At 41.7% G+C, this 26,056-nt stretch overlaps 1 protein-coding gene across 4 annotated transcripts in view; it reads left to right on the forward strand.

Moving 5' to 3' along the window:
* The first annotated feature begins 548 nt into the window (after positions 1–548).
* Positions 549–26,056, forward strand: part of DCC (DCC netrin 1 receptor) — a 1,228,196-nt gene continuing 1,202,688 nt past the window's right edge. For all 4 annotated transcript variants that reach the window (XM_043889644.1, XM_043889645.1, XM_043889647.1 and 1 more), the window contains exon 1: positions 549–1,372. In XM_043889644.1, the coding sequence (XP_043745579.1) occupies positions 1,282–1,372 (91 nt within the window). In that variant the 5' untranslated portion in view covers positions 549–1,281. The remainder of the gene's footprint in view (positions 1,373–26,056) is intronic.

A 26,056-nucleotide genomic window follows, 5' to 3' on the forward strand; every position in this document is an offset into this window, starting at 1 on the left:
CTGGAAGCTAACAGGGTACCTGGAACATGGTAAATGCTTAAAAATTTGTTGACTAAAGCATTGAATTCCCTCCCCAGAAGAGAGAACACAGGTGAAATAAGGCATCTTACAAAAAGAGGACCCTAGCTGCTTTGTCATGAAAGAGCGGACTGGTATTTGTCCCTTTTGTGTCTGGACCTGTTTCTCCCTCCCCAGAAGGGAGTTGGATTAAGTGATTTTTTTCCCCAAGGAAACATTCTATTCTTAAATAGTGCGGGCAGAAAAGGAAGCAAACACACTGACCCCCGACTCAGCCTAAATACCTGCCTAGATTTTCCAGTCAAAAATGATATCCCAAAGATTGAATGTCAAAAGAGAGAGCCGCAAACGCTCCCCCCACCCCCACCCCAACACTCAAGGTATTTGCCAGACCCATTGACAAAAGTGACTTCCCACGCTTTGCCCACAGAGGGCATCCCTGCTCATTGATATGTAGACCCGGCGAATGCAGCTGCTGGAAGCCTCCTCCGACCGCTTTTCTTTTTTTTCCCCTCTAGCATCTCTCAGCCCCCACCCCCTTTCCCGTGGAATCTTTGCCTGATCCAGTTCGTTTCCCTCCGGTCTCCACATTTTCCCTTCCAGCCCTCCACTTCTTCGGATCAATGGATAGTAGGTAGGGCTCCAACTCCTAGCTCACACATCTCCGGTGGACTCCCCAGTAACAAGTGAGCGCGCTCCACCCCGCAGCCCCGGCCTCTCGTCCCTGGGTCCCCTCCGCGCTTGGAGGAGAAGCAAGCGGCAGCCCCAGCTTTCGCGCACGGATTCTGCTCTTCAACTTTACCCGGCGAGGACAGGGAACCAGCCCCAACCTTTGGATGCACAGCCCAGCCACAGGATTGCTTCGCGTCTCCTCTTGGTCCCTTCTGGATATCCTGGGTATTGATGCTTCGCCAGCCCCGCGAAGAGCTGCCTTCGCTCCGCCGCCGGTTCCCTCTGTTTCCTTGAGTTAGTTTCCCGAGGTTTTACTGGGGCTTGAGATCTCTTGGACCCAATGGAACTTTTTGCTGCCTCTTTTTGCTGCTGATTCTGCCAGTGGACCAGGAAGAAGGCTTCGGAGGCAGAAGAGGCGCAGGGGAGGTGGAGGAGGACGACGACGAGGAGGAGGAGGAGGAAGCCGAAGGGGCTCGGCGCGCGCGCGTGTGTGTGTGTGTGGTGTGTGCATGTGTACACGCGTGTGTGAGTGCATGTGTGTGAGTGTTGCCGCTGCCCAGGACCCCCGGCCCCGAAGGTGTTGGCTGAAATATGGAGAATAGTCTTGGATGTGTTTGGGTACCCAAGCTGGCTTTTGTACTCTTCGGAGCTACCCTGCTCAGCGCACATCTCCAAGTCACCGGTGAGAGGTTCTTTCCTTTCTTCTCCTCGCCCCCGCCCCTCTCACCCCTCTCCTCCCCGTCTCCTTTGGCTCTAGTAGAATTGGGGCAGGGGGAGAACGGGCAAGATGCGGGACGCTAGCTCCGTCCCCCATTTCCTCATCGATGATAAAAGATGGAAAGACTTTTTCCCCCTCTGGGAGCGGAGGATGTTGGCGGCTGGGGAAACGGGCGCCCCTTCGCTTTTTTTTTTTTTTTTAAACAAATCTGGTGTTTCTCGCATGCATCTCTGCTTTGGCAAATACTTGCGTCGGTTGGGAGAGCTGGAGGTCTGGGGCAGGGAGGAGGCAGATGATGGGGATGTCGTTGAAAGGAACTGGGTTGAATCCTTCTCCTCGGAAAGCTACGAAGCAGGGGAATTGGGGCAATACGACCAAGTGGAGGAGGTCCTGGAGAGGGGCTTGGAGCGGGGCTTGGAGGGGGTCTGTGCGGAATGTAGCTTGTGGGGCTGGGGCGTCTGTATGTCATTCCTGGCGCCTCCAGTATGGATTTTTAGACTTACTGACTGAAAATCAAGAAAGGGCCAGCTGATGTGTTTTGGTACTTCGGAGGAGGGGTCGGTGGTTCCCGAAAGGGGTTGCAGAGTTGCCAGGAGGAAGGAGTCGTGTTGTGTTTCATTTTTTTAACGGTGAATGCAGCTCTCGAGCTAAGTCTACACATATCTTCAGGTCACTTCCAAACTCCAAATGATTGATATTCCGAGAAACCAGCCCCCCTGGCCCTGGTCCTTGGCAAATGTAGTTTCTAATTAAAAATGGCAAAACTGTGTGGGGCCGGATTGGGTTAGAGCAGGAAGAAGAGGCAACTGAGGGAGGCTCAGGGCTGCGGCAGTCTCCGAGCTGGAGGAGCCTGGAGGTTTCGACGGCCGGGAGAAAATCATAATAAAAAAACCCCAAATGACTCATTGTAATGGTCCCTTCATCTGGCCGGCCTCATCCCAAGTGTAGACGGACCCTGGGGTATAGGGAGTGGGCCCGGCGGGGAAGGAGTGGAGAGCAGCTGGCCGAGCATTCAACTCCCTTCGGAAACGACCTTTCCCCGAATCCCAGAGAAAAGGAGCCGTGGGCAGGGGCCAGGCATTGGGCGGGAGCGCCCCAGGCTGCGTCTTGGAAATGAACAGGGGACAGAATGGAAACTGTGTCCAAGCCCCCAACCTCTCCGTAGCCTGAAGCTGCGGCTTTCTTGCTCCTGCTAAGTGCTGCTGCGCGGCCAGGGTTGCGATCGCTGCTGGAGAAGGCGCCTCTCTGGTTGCTAGGGATTCAGAGACAAACACCAGGCCGCCCAAGTCAGGACGCGGCTGCACAGAAGCCAGAATCTGCGCATCCGCACCGACCGACACCTCACGGTCCTTTGGCCTGACAGCAAGCCCGCAGGAGACTGCCAGAGGACTCTGTGTGTGTGTGTGTGTGTGTGTGTGTGTGTGTGTGTGTGAGCGCGGGGCACGTGTGTGTGTGTGTTCGAGCGCGGGGCACGCATACCGGCGGTTTGTGATCCTCGCTGGCTCCCTCCCTTTTCAGGCTGGCCGCCTCCTCCGGGCTCCTCTCTCCCGGAGCTTTGTCCTCGGCAACTACTCCCGTGGAAGGTGGGCGGGGAATATCCCGCAGTAAAGCGGTTATAAAAGGTGTCTCTAAAATTCCCTCCTGCTGCCCACAGACACTGGAGAAGAGCGGTCCTTCGGGTCCAGAAGATTGCCTTGCACTCTCAGTTGGGGAGCCGGCCAAGGCGGAGAGCGGAGAAGTTCAGAGGGGCATGGTCGCTGGGTAGAAAGTCTACTGGAGCCAGGCCTGAAACCCTTGGGCTGAACGTACTGTATTAGACAAGGAAGGTGTGCAAAAGTGGATAACGACGTTTTGTCAGTTACACTGAAATATTTCAAAGCCATTTCCCAAGTGTCTTTGGTGAAGAGTAGGGATAAATAAATGGAGATGGATACACACACACACACACACACACACACACACTGAAATTAATTAAATATCCCCTTTCCACTTATTTATGCTTCTTATCTGGAAAGTTAAGGCCAGATATTAACTCCTCAATGGAGAAGTGTATGATTGAAAAGGCAGACAAAAGTCTATATATAGGAGGGATGTGCCTGTGGACAGGCTTGTGGGTCTCAATCTGTCAGCTCCTCTATGCTTCTAAATCCATTTCTGTTATTTGCCGATGTGATGTAGTTTGCACGGGTCCCAGGAAAAGTGGATATGGTGCAGTCTTTAGGTATTGCTCCTTAATCTCTTTCTCCTCTTTCTGTTAGTAGCAGTGTCCCCTCTTCCAGGATGTGGCAGGGAACTGATGAGGAAGAAAGCGCAGTTCTCTCTGTGAAAGGACCAGTAGGAGGTGCCCTTAATAAGGCCAAGTGTCTATTTACTGGCAGTGAAGTTCCCATTCAGCAGGATGTTTCAAAAGACTTTGTTGATGAGTGACAAAGGATTATGGAGAAGAGCACTATAGCACTTGGTATTTCCCCACTTCCTGGATAAAGTCAGGAGCTGCTGTAGAGTTTTGTGAAATTCTTAGGACGGAACCAAGGAACCAAGGGCATCCCAGAGCAGTGTCCACATAGGATGGGGACTTGATCCTGGAGGTGGAGGCTAGCAGCTTCTGAGTTGACTTTTGTAAGATGCTAGCTTCTTATATGTTTGACTTGAGCCCCAAGCAAGGGCACTAAGTAGAGTCCTATAATCTCAGATGAAATGAAAAGTTTATGTAATGGATATTAATGAATGAAATAGCAAGTATACATGTTAATTAATTCTTTATGCATATATTTGGGGTACTTTCTATTGAAAAAAAAAATAAAATCAGTGTGCATTTATGTTGTTGGGACCTGCTCTGCTGAGGCTCGCTGCCTCCCCTACCCACCTCTTTCTCATCTCCCCCACCCCAACCTGAGCAGATCCATGCCCCCATCTGGGTGTGCCATTGGGTGGAGCGTGGCGGGACCTGAGGGTGCCTGGGCTGCCCACTCCCGTGTGAGTGCCGTGGCGTGAATCACCAGGGGCCCTTCGCAGCGTCCATTTCCCACAGAGCAGCCATTGCCCTCTGAGTTATGAAGCATGTGAAGCAGCCACCAGATGTGTTCTATGTGAATATATTAGGCTTAGTGCATTTGCTTTAATGCTCTTAAGAGCTGGGCTGGCTTGAGCTGCTGATAGACTTTGGTTTTTTTTTTTGTTTTTTTTTTTTTTACTGGGAAGAGATTTATAACTTCACAGTGTGTATGACTTAGATTTATTCTTGGGCAAGTTAACCTCTCAGCAAATTTCCTTACTGTTTTCATTGACGAGGAAGAGCTCTAACCCTCTCTGAATTCCTCAATGAATCCTCCTGCAAGTTTCCGCTGGAGTACGGGATATCTACAGGCTGTAGCAGGATTTTCTCAGCCAGTGAGAAGCTTGACAGGAGATTTGAGGAGGTGAATTTGGGGGTGGAAGGAAATAGTTTTCCTTGTTTCTGGAGGGAAAGGGTGACATGGTGTCTTCCAAGGGAACTCCTGCATTCTGGTTATCCTCAGAAGCATCTTTTATGAGAGGAAAAGTTTCTTCCTCTCTGGCTCAGATTTCTTCTTTCGTTCACCCAATAGTTTGAAATTCTTCACGCGCATGTGGTTTATTCCTAGAATGTTTGCTGCCGCACACAGAGGAATCATCCAGTACTCTCTTTCTGCACATAGAAGGGTCATCTAATACTACCTTTCTCTTTTGGAAACTAGCTCAAATTTAAATCTTGACTTCTCAACCCAAACACTTGTTATCTTTAGGTGATGTGGCATGTTTGCAGGTACTGCTGAATTTCTGATTACATTTAAAAACAAATATTCTTACTATTATTTGGAAAACTTGCCACCTTAAACTTTTCTTGTGGATTGCTTTTCCCTCATGCTTCTGCCAGCCAAAATAATTCTATTAGGAGAGGATGCAGTGGTTTCCAGCTTTTTCTTGTATTAAAACCCAATCATACACATGCAAGAAGAGAGCACTTTAACCCTGCATGCTACCTCCTCAAATGTATGACTTTAGGGTGAATTGAGATAGTGCTAATTACATCAAGCTGCTTCTGGAAATCAGTGTGATATTTATTGATGAGTGAACTTTTCTTGCCTCGCTGTAGATCTTCCCACTTTGCATGGATATGGCCCAAATTCCTCTCAGAAACTTGCGCTGACTTAGGGACACATTGCAGTTCTGTTGGTATTTGTTACACAACCACCAGCTCAAATGATCACTTTTTGACAGAGTACTCTACCTCAGATGATAATCTCTCAGATGAAATATATAGGCAAATTTCGGGAAACCCTTGTTTTGCCTGAGTGAAAAGAATAATAACATAAGCCTGCCAAGGATTACTTGATTAATTAACTAAAGATAAAAAGTCACTTGGTTCTGGAAACGAACTATAATCCCTAAAGCGGAATGATAAATGCTATGCACAGTTTCAATTCATAAAATGTAACCGGAGAATCTTCTTTTTTCTCTCCTTTTTTTATTATGATTCTTGAGAAGAGGATTGAAGAGTTTCATGAGTTGTCACATTGTCACGAGCCTTAATGAATCGTAGCCAGGGATCTCACTAAATCTCACTGAAACACTCTGAAATAAGTAGCAAATGTGATGCCTGGTGCATTGTTCTGCACCCTGCCAGTGGGCTGCCTGCTCCTCTCCAGCCTGTCTACAGAATCACAGCTTTGATTTCTACACTCTGGAGCATCAACACTGCCTCCCTTGACACCATCCAAGAAAACCTTTCTCACTGTGACTCCAAGGTCTAATCCATAGGCACTGAGTTTAACATGCTGTATCCTACACTTTGCAGGGTCATGGGGATTTGCCTTAAAAACAAATTTTAAGCATTTTTCATGAGTGTTTCTTTTCTGGAAAGTTAAAGACAGCTAAGTAGTACTCTTATTATAGGAGATGAACTCATGACCTCTCAGCCAGTACCACTGAAATTCCAGAACTCATGGAGCATCAAGGAGCAGACGACGTGGAGCACTAGAGAAGGATGGACTATGTCAACCTCAGCATGCTATTTTTTTTTTTTTCCAAGAGGGTGTTACCTGGTTGGAATAATAAAACTTGTAATATACTTCGAAGTTACTACTTTTCAGAGATCAAAGCACTTCCTAATGGTATTATAAAATCAGTAGTATGACATTGACCCCAAAGCATTTAAGATTTTCCTTTCAAACAAGACTTCAAGTAAAGCAAATGTTAAACTTGACAATTAAAAAAAAAAAAAAAGATGAGCAATCCAGATTATTTTCCCCATAGGCCAAATGAAAAAAAAATGTGCAAAATAAAATGACATGTTACATATACCAAGTAGGTGATAGTAAAAAATAAAATGCAAATTATTATACACTTTTATAATTACAGCACGAAGATAAATTACAGTAACATTTAGTATTCTACACTTTGCTTCCTCCTTCAGTAGATGGTTGATTCCTTCTATTTCTGTGCTTTAGAGCTATGCTAACACATGGAAATTCAGGTTGGCTGACTGATGATCAAAATTACTATAGTGCTTTAAAGTTCTTTGACAACTTTTAGCCTGAGGTTACAAAACCAGGTCTCTTTAACTCAACTGTTAAGTTAGTATTTTTTTTTTTTTTTGGTTGTTTAGAAATGCCTGAACTTATCAGTGGTATGGTTTAGAAATACATAATAATGTGTATGATTGAATATTCCTTCTTTTCCTCTATTGATGGTAATTTGCCAGTGGTTACACTAGTACATGTTTCTTTTTATAAATAGTCTGAAACAACCATATTATTCACAGCTTTCATTTCTTGGGGGAAAAGTTCAACTAGAAAACACACAAATCATTTCATATGTATTGATCATATTTTTAAAGTTTACTGCTATGATATGACCTGAGTGAGGAAATTTCTCTTATTTGCTAAATTCTATGAACCCAATGCCAATAACCTACCTATTATTTTCGTGATGTACTTTAGCTAAATATCACACATCCAAATTCTCTGACTTCTTGCCCACTCAGCCATTTCACAGTTTCAAGTGAGGAAGGACCTTTATATCAATTGTCGTTAATCTCATGGGACTCAACAGGGGTCTACATTGCCATTTGGGGATTTCACTCTTGTTTTTGCTCATTCTTTAAAGATTGGTTCTTTCCAGAAGACTTCTCTTGGGTGTACCTACGGCAAAAATGTGCCACTGAATTAACTGAATATCCCTGATACAATCTGATGAAAATACCAACTTGTTTAGTGTATCATGACCAGATGAGACAGCTCATCAGTACCAACATGACTCTGGTTCTTATATTGCCCTTATATAAGAGAATGAAGGAATTAAGTGGTTAATGTAAAGTTGCTTACCTTAGTCTTCTTAGTAGCTGAAGTTTCTTGTTAAATACAGTATTTTCCAATTTTGTTAATTTTCTAAATCTTTAAAAATGTTTATCCATTCTCTTAGCTGCCTTTTAAGAATGTAGAAAATAATTGAACCTGTCCTTAAGAGAACTCAGGTGTAACTGTGTCTCAGTTATTTTTGGATCTTATAGGGATGATTTCTGAAGATACTGCATTGTTCAAGACTGTTTGTTTTCCATCAAATGGTCATGGTCTGTTGCTTTGTTTTTCTAAGGCTTTTATTCCTGATTTGTAAAATGCATTTTATCTACTAATACTTGTTCACAACCAGCCTGAAGTTCTCGCTATTTTAAGACTTCTTCAAAGAAGTTTTCCTCTTTTCTACTTTCGATTTGTTAAAAAATAGGGGACTGTTTCTGTGTCTAAAGTAAAAGAAGAGATTCCAAATCAAGACCTGGGTCCTTCATTATTTAATTGATTTTCACTAATGGATTATAGCATTTCTGAAATCTGGTATCATTTTAGATACCATTTTTCTTTATGCAACATAAATACTTTTCCTTTTTAAATGACAGTGGAGTAGACCAATTCTACTTATATTACTAGTTTCAACATTGTATGATATAGTTGGGTTATGAGCTGTACTATATATGTAGTGTTGGGTATAATTAGTCATAATGACATTGATCATGATAACAATAATTACAATGAAACAACCCCCATGTACCCACTGACATTTTCTTAATTTTCTTAATTTTGTGTTCAGTAGTCCCTTGCCTTCTTTATAGTTTTGCCACATATGTTTGAATCCTTAACATATGATTTTTTTTTGCCTGTACTTGGCCATTGTAACATAAATGTAATATATATATCCTTGGATTTACATTTTTGCTAAACATTAAATATTTGAGATTCATCTATGAGAATGCATGTTACTGCATTTCAGTTACTTTCACTGCTGTTTAATATTTCATGATGTTAATTAATCACACTTAATCCACTCTATCATTGATAAATTTCTGGGAAGTCTGTATTTTGCTATTGCCAATACTATGGCTATGAATATTCTCGTACATGTACTGTGGAACAAATTTGCCATCATGTCTAGAGTGCGTATATAGCAGTGAAGTTGCTGAGTCATACAAAGGGCATCTTTACTTTTAGGGACAATGACAAGTGGCCTGCATTGAAACTCCCACCAGGAGCAAAGGACAATTGTCTTTGTTTCATGTCTCCACTGATACTTGGTACTGTCACATGTTTTATTTGCCCTTATCTGCTGGATATGAATTAGCATCTCCTTGTGGTTTTAATTTGCATTTCCTTTTTTGTTAATAAGGTTGAGCATTTTTTTCCCATAAAATTATTGGCCATTAGTGATTTCAGCAAGATAGTTCTGTGATGCTGTTTTTCCAACTAAGCAACAGTTTGCTTTGAGGCATCAATACTAATAATAGTTACTCTGTTTCTCCTACTAAGTAACATTTGCTTTTAGGTATACATGCAGTTGATCATCTAACTTTTAAGAGGTTATTGTCTGATACAGTAGCATGCTTACCTTAGTCCAGACTTGCCCTAAACTGCTTTCCAGAATGAACACTAATTTTAAGCTGGAAGAGAGATCCTTAGTCACTGTAGAATTGTTGATTACCTAAAGTCACCCTTTCCTTGTCAGTATCCGGGTTTATCCTATTTATTATGTCTGTGCAGCATGTCGCATACAGGAAAGCTGGATCCTGAGGTGCCAGGCTTAATTTGAGGAACCTTACAAATCCCCTGAATATGATGGAACTCAAAGATAATTGAATCACAGAGATACAATGATAGATACCAAGTAGGAGTTAAAAATCCTAGTCTGACCATTTGAACTTGGGTATGTTTCCAATATGGTAAAATACATAGACCCAGGATCACGTTATGTATATGACTGTGGGCTTCACACAAAACCCATCCTTGCTCAGTGCCCATAAGCACATCTAATTTTGGGGGGACGTTCCTAATTGTTTCACACCTTCCCACAGGACCCACTAATGAAAGGCCCTGTATGGAATAAAGCCTTGGACGTGCCAGCAGTGGCTTCTCTGGGGTGCTGCCTCCGTGCTGACTCATTAGAGATGTGAGCCAGGGCTGAGACATCTAAGCGAACCCCCTGCGCTCAGAGTCCTCAATCCATTGTTCCCACATCTCTGCTCAGCCTCATGGGATCCCAGAAGAATATAAATTAGAGAGAAAATCTGCAAAGCTTTCCTTTTCATGTCTAATGTTTGGGCCACGCTGTTCCCTGCAGGACAATTTCCAGTTATTTTCTCTTCTGGTTTGAGAAATCTCCTGGGATGATTTGTTCACTGTTTCCCTTGGGAAACTTTGCAGCAGCATATCAGCTCTTGCTGCTAAAATTTCATTTTGTAGTTTGTCTTAGATGGTCCTGTTCTAAATATTCCTCCCATGACTCCTGCCACCCAGCTCCTGGCTCCTGTCCCTCGGTGGCGTTCTGTGTCTGTGCTAAAGTGTGTTAGATAATTCTAGCCGTAACTCATTCGCGCCTCCCCTCTGAATCCTCACTTAACCAGACCATAAATATTTAATTCATTTAATCTTCCTTCATACCCCTCCAGAAGCTTAATCATGTTTATTTTTCTTACCTGAACCCCCTCTAGTTTGTTTATATCATTCTGGTAATCAAGGGCCCCGAATTTAATGTGCTCTTCTAGGTAAGCTCTTCCAAGTCATATATTAGAAAATATAGATTGAGCATAGTGTTTACCTTATTGTACAGTCATTCATAGGCACGCATTTTGCCTCTCAAAATTTGTATTATTGTTTTTCAGGTAGGACTCTCAGTGCCTAACAAAATCATTGAGGTATTATAAGGATCAAATAAGATCATGAATTTTGCTCAAGGTAATACTTACTGAACATTTACTATGGGTTACAAAGAAACCCATAATTAAATGAAAGGTTAAATATGTCTCTGCCCTCCAAGGGTTTATCATCAAGAGAGGGTGACGGGCACAGACATAACTAAATAGGTTACAAGGCAGAAGGATGCACTCATTAAAAAAAAGAAATGCAAATTAAGTGGGGTAGACTCTGAAAAGTCTCAACTACCATGTTTATTCATTATATCATTAATATATTAATACTAGCCAGATGGGGCAACAGAGCCAATTCATTCATCCTTGTATCGTTAGATTGACTGACCAAAACGAAACAAAAACAAGAAGGGCATTTACAAAGTTGTCAGTCTTGTTTAAACCAAGCTCAGATTTGGCAAGAATGAGGATATTGAGTTTTATTTGGCAGCCTGTTTCTATAAATACATCCCCAGACCTCCTTGACCCTTTCTTTCCTTATTTATTGAGTCTGTGGCAAGTATTGTGCTAAGAGGGTAATAGAACTTTGAACAGAGTGGGATGGAAATACTAAGTAATTAAATCTGTTAATAAATCCATCATTTTGAATGAGGTAAGGCTTTGAAAGAAAGAGAGGATTACAGGAGAGTGACTCAGCAAATCAGAGAAGCCTTCCCTGAGAAAGTTGTGGTTGGCACCTGGAGAACAAGTGAATTTGGTTAAAGAGAGGATTGGGGGGAGAGGCAGCGGAGAAGATGCTGGCGAGAAGAGTGAGTGCAAAGGCTGTGTGGTTGATCTTTGGTAGCCTCGGCTTGCAACACCTTGAAGTGGGGCTTGGGTTCCCAGGAAGAGATTGAGGCTGGGTCATGGGCAGTGAAAGGTCCAGATCCTGGCCACTAGACCAGTGGGCAGTCAAGGTCCTGGCTTTGCAGAAGAGAATTCCCATAAAGACAGGAAGTACTGAAACAAGTGAAGTATTAAGAAGAGAAAGAGTATAGTATGTGTGGATAGACACACGAGTGGGCTCAGAGAGTCACTGAGTCACGCCCTCGTGGCAGTTTGAGCTACTTTTATGGAACATTTATTCTGGGTTTCCTTTGGCCAATCATTTTGATTTGCCTGGTTCACACTCCGTATTTGGTTTATCTCAGGATCCTTCCATGTGTGCGCATGTACCTCTTAACCGAGATGAGTTATATTGCAAAAGCCTGTGGGTAGAGCATCCCTTGACATCATTCCCTGTCGACATCCCTGGAACCTTTCTGCGCATGTGTGGTCTAGGAGGTCTCTTGACTTCCAGAGTGAGAAATATGTTACCTGGGAGGGGCCCAGTCTCTTCCCTTATTTGTCCTGCTTTTCTAATCTTGGAGTTTCAGTCCACAGGGAATCAATCTCCAATCGCTTTACCCTCTGTTGGACAGCGGGGGCGGAGGAGGGGGGCAGGAATCTACCTCTTGCTTGATAGTGGGTGAAAGCATAGTGAATTCAAATATGAGTACAACCAGGATAGCTAAGCACAATAATGGCTTGGCTGAGGCTGGAGTATACCCTTGGATCCTTCCTTGAAGATTGTGGTTCAGTTCCTCAGTCATGTCCAACTCTTTGCAACACCATGGACATATGTGCAGTATGTCAAGCTTCCCTGTCCTTGACCATCTCCCAGAGCTTGCTCAAACTCATGTCCATTGAGTCGGTGATACCACCCAAACATCTCTTCCTCTGTCCTCCTCTTTTCCTCCTGCCTTCCATCTTTCCCAGCACCAGGGTCTTTTCCAGTGAGTCAGTTCTTCGCATCAGGTGACCAAAGTATTGGAGCTCCAGCCTCAACATCAGTCCTTCCAATGAAGATTGAGGGTTGATTTCCTTTAGGATTGACTGGTTTGATCTCCTTGCAGTCCAAGAGACTCTCAAGAGTCTTCTCCAACACCGCAGTTCAAAAGCACTAATTCTTTGGTGCACAGCCTTCTTTATGGTCCACCTCACACACCCACACATGTCTACTGGAAAAACCATAGCTTTGACTATACAGATCTTTGTCAGCGAAGTAATGTCTCTGCTTAAAGATAGTAGCTAATAAATATTGGTTGAATGACTTGAAATGAATTCACAGAAAGGATGTTTTTCTAGTCTCAGCACAATCATTTAAACATTTAAGCATATTACCTGGGTAATCCTGGCCCTGATTTTCTTATTAGCTATCAGATGTGAATTTAAGAACCTGCTTATCCTTTATGTTTAGAAATAACTTTTGAAGTTGTGTGGACACACTGTAAGGGAAGAAAAAGCTGTGAGAAGTCTAAAGAGCTAGATAAATGCAAGTGATTATTAGTAAGCATGTCAACAGGCTACTTCCACTTTGAAAGCTATCACTGAGCAAAGAGAAACAGAACTTCACCTTTTCTATTCAAGTAAGATTGGCATGAGGACATTTCTTTTTCCTGTGGCTTTCTTTGAAATGTGAGCCTCATAATGCTAGGTGAATTTAAAAAAAAAAAGCCAAACCTAATAGTTAAAAATTTCTGCAGATATTTTCTCAATATGTTCCTGTTATATATGTTTTCTCTCTGTTACTGTTTCTTAAAAAAGAAAAATATGGATGAGTGTTCTCTTAGCTTTAAGTTACAGCTCGTTCAGAAGTCACTGAGCTCGCAACATTTCCTCCACTGCTGCCAAGTTATAGGGTGTTGGTTGCACAACTCTGTGGGGTCTGGTCATGATGAGAGAGATGTGGACGCCTTTTAGCTAGTGGGCTTGACCTTGAGTTCCCCATTTGTAAGATGGAGACAAAATTGACTTTTCTTTCCTATCTCTAAAATGGAGATAGATGCACTCCAAGCATTAGATAAACCATATCCATTCCAATGCCTGTCACTTAAATGTTCTCTAAATACTAACTATGTTTAGTATTATCCTAATAGGAGTTAGACTTATACTGGAATATCCTACAAAGAGCAAATTTCACAAGCGTGGGTACGCCACTCTAGAACCCTCCTCATTTTCATTGTTGCAGTCGATTTTAAAGACTTAGGAATAAAATAAGATGTCAGACTCTCACCGTAGTTTTGAAACAAAGCATGTGCTTTGTTTAGTGAGTCATGGTCTTGTGGGCCATGGTCCAGGCCTTTGCTAGATTCACAGGCTAACAGATTCAGCTACGTTAGACCTGATACAGTACGCTATTGATCAAACTTGACACCATATGACATCCTCCTGTGGATCCTTCATCCAAATTAACCTCCTCCGTTAACTCCTCTTTGGTTAGCCACATCCTTTTCCTGCAGACCCATTGATTCCAGCATCTGCTCAGCATGAATGCCTGGAAGCTAGTACATGCCTGGTTAGTGTTCAGTGCTGGGTATAATTTGTCCTGAGAATCTTCTCTCTGGAGGAGGAATTCTCACCTTGGTTGGGTATTAATGCCCAGCTCTATTCTGTGCAAATTAATTTAGAATCTCTGAGATGAGGCCCAGCACATGTAGTTATTAAACCTCCGCAGACTGTTTCAAAGTGCAGCCAAGTTCGAGAACCAGTGTCCTAGGCCCTCACCATTCAAAGTGTGGTCCAAGGACCAGCAGCATTTGCATCTCCTGGGATCTTTTTAGGAAATCAGAAAGTGAGTCCAGACCCAGACTTACTGAATGAGAATCCCAGAGAACTGAGAAGCACTGTCCTCAGAGACTGAAAACCCGTGGGCAGAAGTGACCCTGGGCTCCACTTCTGTGTAGAAGTGTAGTCAGTGGGAAAAGACTCCATCCACACTCGTTTAGTCTTAGCCTGGAGCCACTTTGGAGAGCTTTACCTTTAGAAACTGGTCTTGCAATAGTGAACTGTGCCAACATCTGAGAGTCTTCTGGTGTGTAGTTTAGTGACTAATGTATTTCTTGCGGGCCTTGACGTGTTTCATCTTCCTTGAGATTAAAGCCCTTTGAAAATGCTCTGAAAACACTCTTTGGGTGTTCCATCTGCCTTTCCTCTTCTTATCAATGGTCAAAGTAAGGAGGCACATTTTAAAAGGGTCTACGGGCTCTCATTCCATAGTTTCTCTTCCCTCCATCCCCTTGCTGCTTTAAAATTTCTCAGAGGCAGGCAAAAGGCAGGCACTTGAAAAGGACCCTGGGGCCTTGGGTCCTTCCCCACCCTCCCTCCTCTGCCTCCCTCTCAGGTCTGATGCTAAAAGCTCACTTGTGCTCAAAGTCAGACCCTGACCGCAACCTCACGCTGACTCTTGCCTTTTGATGGAGGACGGTCTTCGGGGCCTGAAACAGACGGAAAGCTCCTTTGCCTGGACTTCTGTGGCAGGGGAGAAGGGGTGGCGCTGAGATTTCTGAAGAAGAGAGAAGCTTCACAGACAGAAAGCTCAGTGCAAGGTTTTGAAGCTTCTGCTCTTCTTCTGCGGCCTGGCGGAGAGAGGAACACTACCTGGCGTGTTGTACATCAGACTGTTCAAGAGGAGAACGTGGGGACTCACTGTGCAGACCCGATCCGCCTGAATGAAGATCACTCATGATCCTTCTGGTGAGAGAAGTGTTCTGCTTCGCTTGTGAGCTGTAGGTCCTTTTCAGGTCCTGGAGAGAATGAGTAGGGTTTTGTGAAAGGTTATGTAAGGCTGCTGGGTTGTGTCTTTTTTTTTTTCCCTCCCTGTAGAGTAAAATTCTATTTAAAGAGGGGTGAAACCGCCTCTCAGGGAAAAAAATGCATTTCATAGCCTGTAGCTTTGGAGAGATAATTTAATCAGTCTTCAAGGAAGAATTAAAGGAGGAGAGGGAGAACAAGCTTGTAGGTGGGGGAGTAGGACATAAAGAGGGGGGTAGGCCTGCAAGAGAGCTTGATGGCTTGGTCCTCACAATGTAGCATTTAGGGGGCCACCCATTGGTAGTCTTTGCCCGGGACTGAGAGGTTTTCCAGGAAGCAGGACTTTGAGTGTTAACAGTAGGACAGTCCAGGTAAACTGGAGTGGTTGGTCACCCTAAATTAGGTGGGGTGGGAATGGGAATGGGGAAAATTCTCATGTATTTTCAGGAGTGTCATGGTACTTTGGACAACATACTGTTACCCAGATGGAAGAATAATTGGGGGGAGGTAGCAAGGCCTATTAACAGAAGATTGTTTCAACAGAGAAGTTGGTGCCCGTTTGCTGGTTGGCAAAGAACTTGGACCTTGGCCATTGTATCTGGGTCATAGAAATCCATACCCTCTAAACCTGTGCTGTCATAAAATTTGATGTTCAAAACTGATTTTTTTTTTCCAACTACCTGGCCCCCAAACTGTAAGGAACAGCTTGTTTTCAATATCAGGATATATTGGATATGATAGGATAATTTATTGAAGAAGCATGCCTAACACTTTTCTGTTTCATTGTGCCTCGTATAATGCTGGGGGCATATTGACTATTTAATAAATATTCATTAGCTAATTTGGAGAAGGCAATGGCACCCCACTCCAGTACTCTTGCCTGCAAAATCCCATGGATGGAGGAGCCTGGTGGGCTGCAGTCCATGGGGTCGCTAAGAGTCGGACATGACTGAGCGACTTCACTTTCACTTTTTACTGTCATGTATTGGAGAAGGAAATGGCAACCCACTCCAGTGTTCTTGCCTGGAGAATCCCAGGGATGGGGGAGCCTGGTGGGCTGCCGTCTATGGGGTTGCACAGAGTCCGATACGACTGAAGCGACTTAGTAGCAGCAGCAGCAGCAGCATTAACTAATTGGTTTCCTGTAACGGTTATTCTCAAGTTTGCACAGAATCTGAAGTTACTCTTATGAACAAGTCAACTTTTACTTAAGGATATGTTGCATTTTGTATGAGTACTCAGCTTTTTCTGGAGAAGTTTATTTTATTCTCCTTTTCCCTCTAGCCCTCTTTTTGCTTGATTTTTTTTTTCTTTATGTGACACTCTCGACTAATTTTATTGGTGACATTCCAGACCTCTTGGGAAAACTTCAAAATCAAGTAAGTCCTGAAAATACTAAAATGCAAATGTGTGAAGTCTATAGGATTTGCTATCTCTTTAATCCCTGTTACTAATGCATCTAGGGCATTCATCAACTCACAGGTATGAAAATGGAATAAGATAAAATAGGTGTATAATTACTTCCTACATCATAATACCGGGGATAGACTCTGTGTTTTCCTTAGGAGACGTATTCCTGAGGACTGGGATGAGTCAAAGAATTAAAATGCTATTTTTGTAGAAGTCAGTGGAAGCCAAGACAAGATGATGGATCCAAGAAGGGCATACAGGATGAAAAGGTCAGTCCTCCGTGCGCTTCAGTGCCATCAGTCAAGCGGGAAAGGACCTCAGCGGTGGTTTGAGGCGACTGACTCCTTGTCCTAATGATGATACAGGGTTTCAGAGAGACCCTGTTGACTGAGCTCTCAAACCATGAATTTAAGAATGAGTGTCATTTATGCACAAATGGAATTAAATCTTGACTCTGCTGTGATTTAACTCCATGACCTTCATTGTGATTCCCGGGGTCCTCATCCCTAAAACTGAGAAAACCACAGCTGAATGTGTTAATTAAACAAGAAGAAATGCATTAAAGTGTTAATGGCAGTCCTTGGTACATAATAAGCACTAAGCTGTTTCCATTTTTATCTTTTCATTCAACAAATGTTTATTGAGATCATATTTCAGTTATCATAGTTGTTGACTCTTAAGTTAGATGCAAAAAGCATGATACATGCTACTGCTGTTATCATAGAGTGAATAAAACACTTGGAGAAATAAAACCTAGGTAGGTTAAGTATTGGAAAAAAAAGACAATCATAGCTGTAAGATGACATTAAGAACCAAATGCGTGAGAAGTGCAGATAGAGAAGAAGTGAGGGAAATGCTGTCAGAAGGGCTTAATGAATAGGGAGGGATTGAGTCTGGTGGGCAGGTTGTTTGGGAAGTGAGAATTGTCCTATGTGGACATTTCTGTCCATGTCCAGGCTCTGGAAGACAAGAGGAGTGATGGTGAACACCTCACTGCCAAGAGTCGGCCACCTGCTGCCCATGTCCACCCCTTCCCATCTCCAGCAGTGGCTTCCATGTTCTCTAGCCTCTTCCCAAGCAGATCTGTGAGAGCCAAGGAGAAAAGGGGGAGAGGAACGGCAAGGTCACCTGAGAAGTGGCTTTGTCAGCACAGATAATTTGTAACGAAGAGGTTTTATCTGCAAGCCTCTTCCTGATCATTTTAGGGAGATCTCAGAAAGATAGATTGCCCCAGAGATGCCATCATGTACCACATTTTGAACTCTGAGATCTAGTAGCTGAGGAAGCTAATTTAGGCACCTGCATTGCTGGAATAAATCTGTGCTGGAAATTAATGTTTCCATCTTTCTCTTTTCAGGAGAGCTTCAAAACACATAGAAAACTTTGCCCAGGATGCCAAAATCCTTTATTAATAATGTATGAAGGGTGTTAGCTAGCCCATAAAAGATTTTCTGTACATTTTACAGCCAAAGGGCATATAGCCCAGCACAGAATTTTCAGCTTTAATAGCCCTTTCTCTGTTCTTTCTTCCAAAATACTCAGTTATGTAAGGTTATGATAGTTAATAATTGATGATAGTGATGATGATGATTATGTTGCTTTATGTTTGTCTGATATTTTGTATTTTCCCAATTTATATTATCTAAATTTCTCTCCCCATACATCTGAAATTTGGGCAAAATAGCTAATCCTTCTTCCATGTTTTGTAAGTGAGGTTATATGAAGATTGGTGGTCCATTACTTGTTTAAGATCATTTAGATATTACTGGTTCTGTAAGAAAAATCCACATTTTCTGACTTTTAATCCATTTACTCAGTGGTTATATCTGACACCTTTTAAAAGCAAGGGCAAAATACTAACAAAATGAAACAATAACACAAGGGCATTCCTCTTTTTTGGTTGTCCAAAAGTATACGTACTTAAAAAATGACATCTAGTGTACAAATCTGAGTTTCTAATAGCATTCTCCAGTAAAAGAAATAAGTGTTCCTTGGAGAAATGACTGATTCTAAGACTTAAGCTGGAAATATGTGAGATAAGCCTGGAGCATTTTACAGTGCCAGAAAATTCTTTTTTAAAAAAAGAAAATGAAAAACACATGATGGTGAAGAATGTCAAAGGGACACAAGAGCTAATGGAAGGCCGTCAATAGCCAACACTGGAACAATTTGAATAACACAATAGATCAGGTAACTTTGAATTATAACTCAAAATGTAAAGTACATATCCATGGGTCTATATGGCTATAAATAAATTACTAAATAAATACATGGACAAGAGGAGACAAATTTCTTATGCAGAAGAGTTCTGAATATTTTGTATAGATAACTCACCCTCAGAGAAATGGGGTGTAATCCCTATTCTTTGCAGTGTAAGCTATGCATAGTGACTTCCTTTCAAAGAGCATAGGATGCAAGGGGAAGGGGAAAGTAACTTTAAAGGGGGGACTTAACAGACGATCAGGGTCATCATCAACAATGACAAACCATGGTAAGAACATGTTTCCCTGGAGGATGTGATGACAGTGACTCTTCACTTCCCGTGAGCTTGCTTTCCCAAACCCGGTATAATCATGGTTAGACAAACTCACTTGAGGAACATTCTGCAGCATACTTGACCAGTCCTCAAACTATCAAGATCATTAAAATAAGGATAATCTGAGGAACTGTTGGGGCAAATACAAGGGTATGGAGACCTGATGATGAAATGTAATATTCTGTCCTTTGTGGGATCTTGAAACAGAAAAAGGACTTTAGGTAAAAACTAAAGAAATCTGAATGATGTCTCAACTCTGGTTAATAACAATACATCAGTAGCGACTTGTTCATTTTAGTAAATGTGCCATTTAATACTGGGTTGGCCAAAAAGTTCATTTGAGTTTATCTGTAACATCTTTTGGAAAAACCTGAATGAACTTTTTTGGCCAACTCAATATGTTACTAATGATAAGGGAAACTTAGTATGAGATATATAGCTACTTTCTGTACTATCTTCACAATTTTTCTGTAAATCTAAAGCAGTTCTAAAATTTATTTTAAAAATAATCCTATTTTGTCAGAGTGGAATACCCAGCAGAGTACTTAACCCCAGTACTCATGTCTTCCTCTAAAACAAAGATGATAGTTTCATTCTTATGTGGTTATTCTGAGATTATAGGTGATACTTCTATAACCCTTATTATCCCTACAATTTTGTGCATATTTTAAAATGCAAATCACTAGGCTCTACATGGTACCACCTGAATGAGAGTCCTAAACAGACAGGTGAGACTGGGAAATAGCATTCTTATCACACATTCCAGGTGATACTTACGCACTCATAACTTTGAAAACCACTGTATTTTGCTATACCTTTGGTTAACCTTCGGTTAATTTTTACCGAGCCAGGCTCCAGGTTGTGATTTTGAGTCAGGTGTACTAGAACTTTCTAAATGGGAAAAGATACCCCACCTGCCTGTGCTTTAGTTTCCTCATCTGTAAAGTCAGAGAATACCACCTAATTTGGAGATTGTTTATGACAGTCTTCGAGAAAATGCATGTAAATTATTTAGCATATTCCATGACATGCACTAAGTAAAAGGTTCCTAGTAAGTCTATACTTGTATTAATGTGAGTCTGGATTAAGTAAGGGTATGTAATCTAGATCACCCCTCATTGTAACTAATGCTCCCCACTCTGTAAAACAGGCCTTCTGCCTTATGCACTGTATTTTCAGATGTCCTGGGGGGAGTGTCATCAGTGAGTAGGCTGACTGTGCACCATCATGTGTCTGATAGTCTGGTGCACCTGCTGGACTTCTCCCGTGTCATCTTCTATTTTCCGTCTCCTGTCAGGCATCCTGTCTCCTCTCTCTGATGGCTGTTGTGCTTTGCGTAAAGCCATCCAAGCTCTAGAAACTTGTGTCTGAGTGTTATGTGTGGTGTCAGAGTATCTCTATAGTCTCTTGCTCTCTGTTAAACTTGATTCAACTGCTTGAGTGTTTTGTTTCACAAAACCATTTCAGACAATAATTCTTTTAATGTAACTTTTTTCTACATATGATCCAGATTCAGTTGAAGGGCTGATTTGGGGACAGATGTCCCATGTCTGATCTCCCTGTAGGTTTAGCTTTTCTGCCTCCAGGTTACCAGTAGAACTTCTTTGAGTTGTATTTAAATCTCCTCTATAAGTGAGCTACTGCAAAAAAATGTCTGAATTTTCAGATGATTGTACCATGGATAGTCTCAATGAGGCTGAGACATATATAAAATACAAAAATGTAGAATAATAATGACTGCCAGTTTTATGAGACTCTGTGGTTTAAAGTGATATGACAGGTGTTGTGCATGAAATATTTATCACTCACCTGTTTCATTATTTAATAAAGGGATATTTTCATTCTGATCAGCAGTATGCCAGCTAAAAGACTGTTTCTCTGACTCCCTTGCAGCTAGAAGTGTATATGTGACATAGTTCTGGGGGACTGGTGTAAAATGAAGAGACTTCTTGGAATTTCAGAGAAAGTTTGCTCTTCTGACCTCAGAACCAACCTCTTCCTCTTTGTTGCTTTCTCCTTTCTTTCTGGAAAGTGGCATTGAGGCCTCAAGTCATAGCCATTCTGCATTACTTCACCTGATACAGACAATGAGAAGGAAAGGAGAAGAAATTTGAGTTCACGATGACTTTCTTGAGCAGCAGTACCTTCTTGGGACTTGCTCCTTATAAGATTTCCTATAATGTAAGAAAAAGTACTTCTCCTTGGTTTTTTAATTTATTGAAGTATTTTTTATTTATTTATTGTTGTTCAGTCACTCAGTCACATCCACCTCTTGTTGTGATTCCCTGGTCTGTAGCTCACCAGATTCCTATGTCCATGGGATTTCTCAGGCAAGAATACCAGAGTAGGTTTCCATTTCCTTCTCCATGGGATCTTTCTGACCCAGGGATCAAACTCATTGTCTTAATTCTGCTGAACAGCAAAGTGATTCAATTATATATATACACACACACACTTATATAGATATATATAAAATACAGGAATATATACATATATATATGTGTAACCATATATACATTATATTTATGTGTGTATACTCTTTTTCAGATTCTTTTTCCATTGTGCTTTATTATAGGATATTGAATATAGTTCCCTGTGCTATGCAGTAGGATATGTTTGGTTTGAAATCATTGTAATGGGGTTTCCATCACTTGCAGTCACTTTCAGTCCTAACTGTTGCACATTCCTGTATTAAATTATTTACTCTCACAGTGAAATAATGAGAGAGGACCTAATAGTATGCCCTTTTACAGGTGGAAAAGGTGAAATGCCATGATCTTAGCTAATTTTCTTATGGCTCCATCCCAGTCAGTTGCAGACCTGTGATTAAAGGCCTGGCTGTGAAACACACATTCTTGAATTCGTGCTGTGATTCTTAGATAAATAGTTTGTGGACACTCACTCACTCACTCAGGCGTGTCCGACTCTTTACAACCCCACAGGCTATAGCCCGCCAGGCTGCTCTGTCTGTGGGGTTTCATAGGCAAGAATTCTGATGTGGGCTGCCATTTCCTCCTCAAAGGGCTCTTCTAGACTTTAGGATTGAGCCTGTGTCTCCTGCATCCCCTACATTGGCATGTGATTCTTTACCATTGAGTCACCTGGGAACCCCAGATAAATAGTAGATGTTATTATCATTATGTTATTATTTTTATAATACTAATTTCTCCTCTCCAAATGGATGGTATTTTCCTATGAGCCATTTATTATTTAGACTCTTCTAGATTATTGAGTATCTAAATAAAAACTCAATTTTCTGTTAATCGTTTTCAAATGTCACAGTTTTCACTAACAAGTTATAAGACAGCTTCATGCACTTTAATTTCCTCTGAAAAGAAATCCACTGCCACCTTTATAAAAGACTAACATTCCAAGTACAGCTTTTGAATGCTAATGCCCTACCTTAACAACTGGGCTAAGCTCTGTGATTCACATGTGTTGTAATTTCTCTACCATTGTAGTGTAAGGGCATTTCACATAGTTTTGATATATCGTATAAATTAGGCCAACAAAGCGCTGTGCTATGTCTTCATTAAAATAGGAGACGGTAATAATGCAGCCATGTAGCGTGGTCTTGCAGCCTTTGAATTATGAACATTCAATAGCGTCTCCTTACTTGTGCTTAAGTTGGCATTTGTGAGCAGCATATAATCAATTAATCAATAACCCAATTTTCTGTTAAAGAGATGGTGCACCATTGAAAAAAAAAAAAAAAAAACGGGGACCATTGTATGATTTTATGAAAAAGAGCCTTGTCAGCAAGGAAACTTGTTTGAAAAACACTGAAAGCCTTTATTTGGGAATGATGATTTTGCTTAACTAAGCCAAAAGCAAAATTGGATACAAATGTTCAGTTCCTGAACCATTTTATTATTTTGCTGTGGCTAGGAAGAAAATCATCCATTTGGAATTGCTAGGAAGAATGCATTGTTTTCACTCATGATTAGATATGGGTAAGTGGATTCATCTATGAAATGCAGAATGAAAATAAACTAATCCTAAAAGTTGAAAGTTTAAAACTGATTGATTCTGTTCTGTTTCTTTCAAGTGGTGAATAGTATACACTGTTGCCCAATTTATCTCATGTAAGGTCACAGCAACACACAGTATTACTAATTGCATGACAGAGCTGACAGCCATTTAGAGAAGACAGCCTGGCCCTTGTGAAATTTTATGGATATTTATATCCTTATTTTTATTATAATTTCTGCTCAAAAAGACATCTATGCTTATTGTGAAAATTCACCTATTGTGGGAATATTTGAGTCACAAAGAGGAAACATCCTCATAATTCCATCCTTTTGGAATAAACCACTGTTCATTCATTTTGCTTGGTCTTTTATTTTTCTTTTTCTACCCACCACACACAATCACTGTGAAACTTGGGAAAAGTTATGTTTCTTTTTGCCACACATTAAAATATTGAGGTCTGTTAAAATGTTGAACTATAGGTAAGTAGGTAAATCTGAAAACAACAACAAAACAAAGCCCTCAAACATTTACTTTATTGTTTAGAGAACAAAAGATATGACCAAGATGAAAATGATCTCCACAAACAGAGTACCTTCTAAGAGACATAGCTCTTGACCAGTTGTGGCTGTCTTCTTTTTGCACAGAGAAAAAGAGTTACCTCCAAGGCCTCGGAAATGCCCAACTATCCTCTAAATCCCTTCTTCTCAGAGTGTGGCCTGTTGGCCCACAGCATTGGCATCAGCATCACATAGGAGCTTGTTAGAAATGCAGAAACTCAGTCTTCACCCCAGACCTGCTGATTCGGAATCTACATTTTCACAAAATCCCCCCTGGTGATGTGTGTGCTAGTCAGGGTTCTAGAAGTTCGAATTCTGGCATCCACCCTACTCAGATCTCTACCATATTCTAAGATCTGGGCTTGCTCAGGAATTAGCAGTGTTGTTTGAGAAACAGCCAGCGCCGCCCCAGCTCTTTCGTGTGACTTCCAAATCTGCACAGAGTGATACTGAGTGTTGCACTCATTCATCAGTGTCAAGTTCAGAAAAACTGTCCGCAGCCTGCCTTCCCTCCAGCCTCTTCACTGATGCCACCCCACAAGCTTCCCACTTGCTCCTCTAAAGTTCCAATGCACTCAAGCCCACAGTGCATTAAAGAATTTTGCTTCCTATTCCCCTGTTTCGTTTTGTTTCTCTTTTTTTACTCATCAACGGCAGTTTGGTGTTAACCTGCTAATGTGTACAAAGACTCTCTGCAGTGTGACTATTAGCTGCATAAGGAAAAAGACCAAGAATATTTTTTTCTTTATTCCCTCAGTTAGTGCTTAATTATGATAATGATGATGTAATAGTGAAGAAAGCATGAACGATTGATGCTCTTCCCTGAGAGAGAGTGTGTGTGTGTCCTAAATTGCTTCATTCCTGTCCGAGTCTTTGCAACCCTATGGACTGCTGCTCCCCAGGCTTCTCTGTCCATGGGATTCTCCAGGCAAGAACACTGGAGTGGTTTGCCATGCCCTCTTTCAGGGGATCTTCCCAACCTCGGGGTTGAACCTGCCTTTCTTATGTATCCTGCATTGGCAGGCATGTCTTTACCACTAGTGCCACCTGGGAAGCCTTGGGAATGTACGTGGAAGTAATAGTAGGTCGAACTTTTCTGTTGTGATAACTTCACAATGACCTGCATTATGCCTGAGATCCCATCAGCTCTCAGCAGGCAGGAAAGCAAAGGCAGTGCTAGTTTTCCTTCTTATTTCTCCTCATGGTCATGGTACCATTAAATCTTCAGTGTCTCTAATTTGTATCAAATAGATCTTCAAAAATCAGATTTCTTAACACATAGGCAGTCATTGGCCTCTTCCATGGCACCTTATCTTTGTCTTATTTAAAATGAGCATTCCAGGGACCAATCAGAATTAAACTGAAAACATCCAATCTGAATAACTTGATGGTGAGAGATGATGAGAAGTAAGTTGAGAGATGTTAGAGAGAAATCTTACTTCATTAAATTGAACTTCAACAACATATTCTGTGTATCCAAACCCCTGTTCCTTTTTTGTTCACTAAGTTATCATCACTAATCCAGCATTTAAATGGATTAAAGTGAAGTGAAGTCACTCAGTCATGTCCAACTCTTTGCGACCCCATGGACTGTAGCCTACCAGGCTCCTCCATCCATGGGATTTTCCAGGCAAGAATACTGGAGTGGGTTGCCATTTCCTTCTCAGTACAAATGTTATCTGGGGCACTATAAATGCAGTGACTTTGAATAATAGATCATCCACAGCTTGAGAAATGTGGTTTTGAGTTGACATTTGTTTATCTACTTTTCAAGTGGTCTTGAAACTTTTTCCTGTAGTGAAATCTATGGGAAAGATGAGGTTAACAAAATTTTATCTCTGGTTTGTTGGGGACATATTGGGGAGGAGGGGAAATTATATCTCACCTTCTGTCATCCCACTGACTTGCCCTGTAAAGATGAATATCAAGGAGTAAAACTCGAAAGCACTGAATTTTCTTTTTAATGAATCAAAGCTGAGCTTCCTATAAATAATGCATTTGGGGGTATTTTTCATGGACTTGTCCACCTTCTAGAAGTTTGAGGCCTTGAATTCCTCTAAGCTTGTGATATGTGGTGTGACTGCTCTGTGATAGCATTGCTTTCTTTCCATGAACAATGTAATTAAACTCTTGATTAAATGAAGAAACATGCCCTTGGCTGTGTATGGCATTTTGATTTTGAAAGCCTTCTCCTGGCTGAAGCAAATCACTTTCAGGATGGAAAGGTCAAGTGGCATCTCAAAAGCTGGGACTATTAGATCCAGCCTTTGAGTAACTTTTTGCAAGGATGGTCACCCTATTTGTAAAAGCCTGGCCATTCCTGAGAATGGGTGAATGATGGTGGTTAGTTGTGTTAACTCCATTTATCCAATCACTTCTGATTTCTGTGGATCCACATTTGGTGGTCATCT

This window comes from Cervus elaphus, chromosome 27 (assembly GCF_910594005.1).
Source record: "Cervus elaphus chromosome 27, mCerEla1.1, whole genome shotgun sequence".
NCBI lineage: Eukaryota > Metazoa > Chordata > Mammalia > Artiodactyla > Cervidae > Cervus > Cervus elaphus.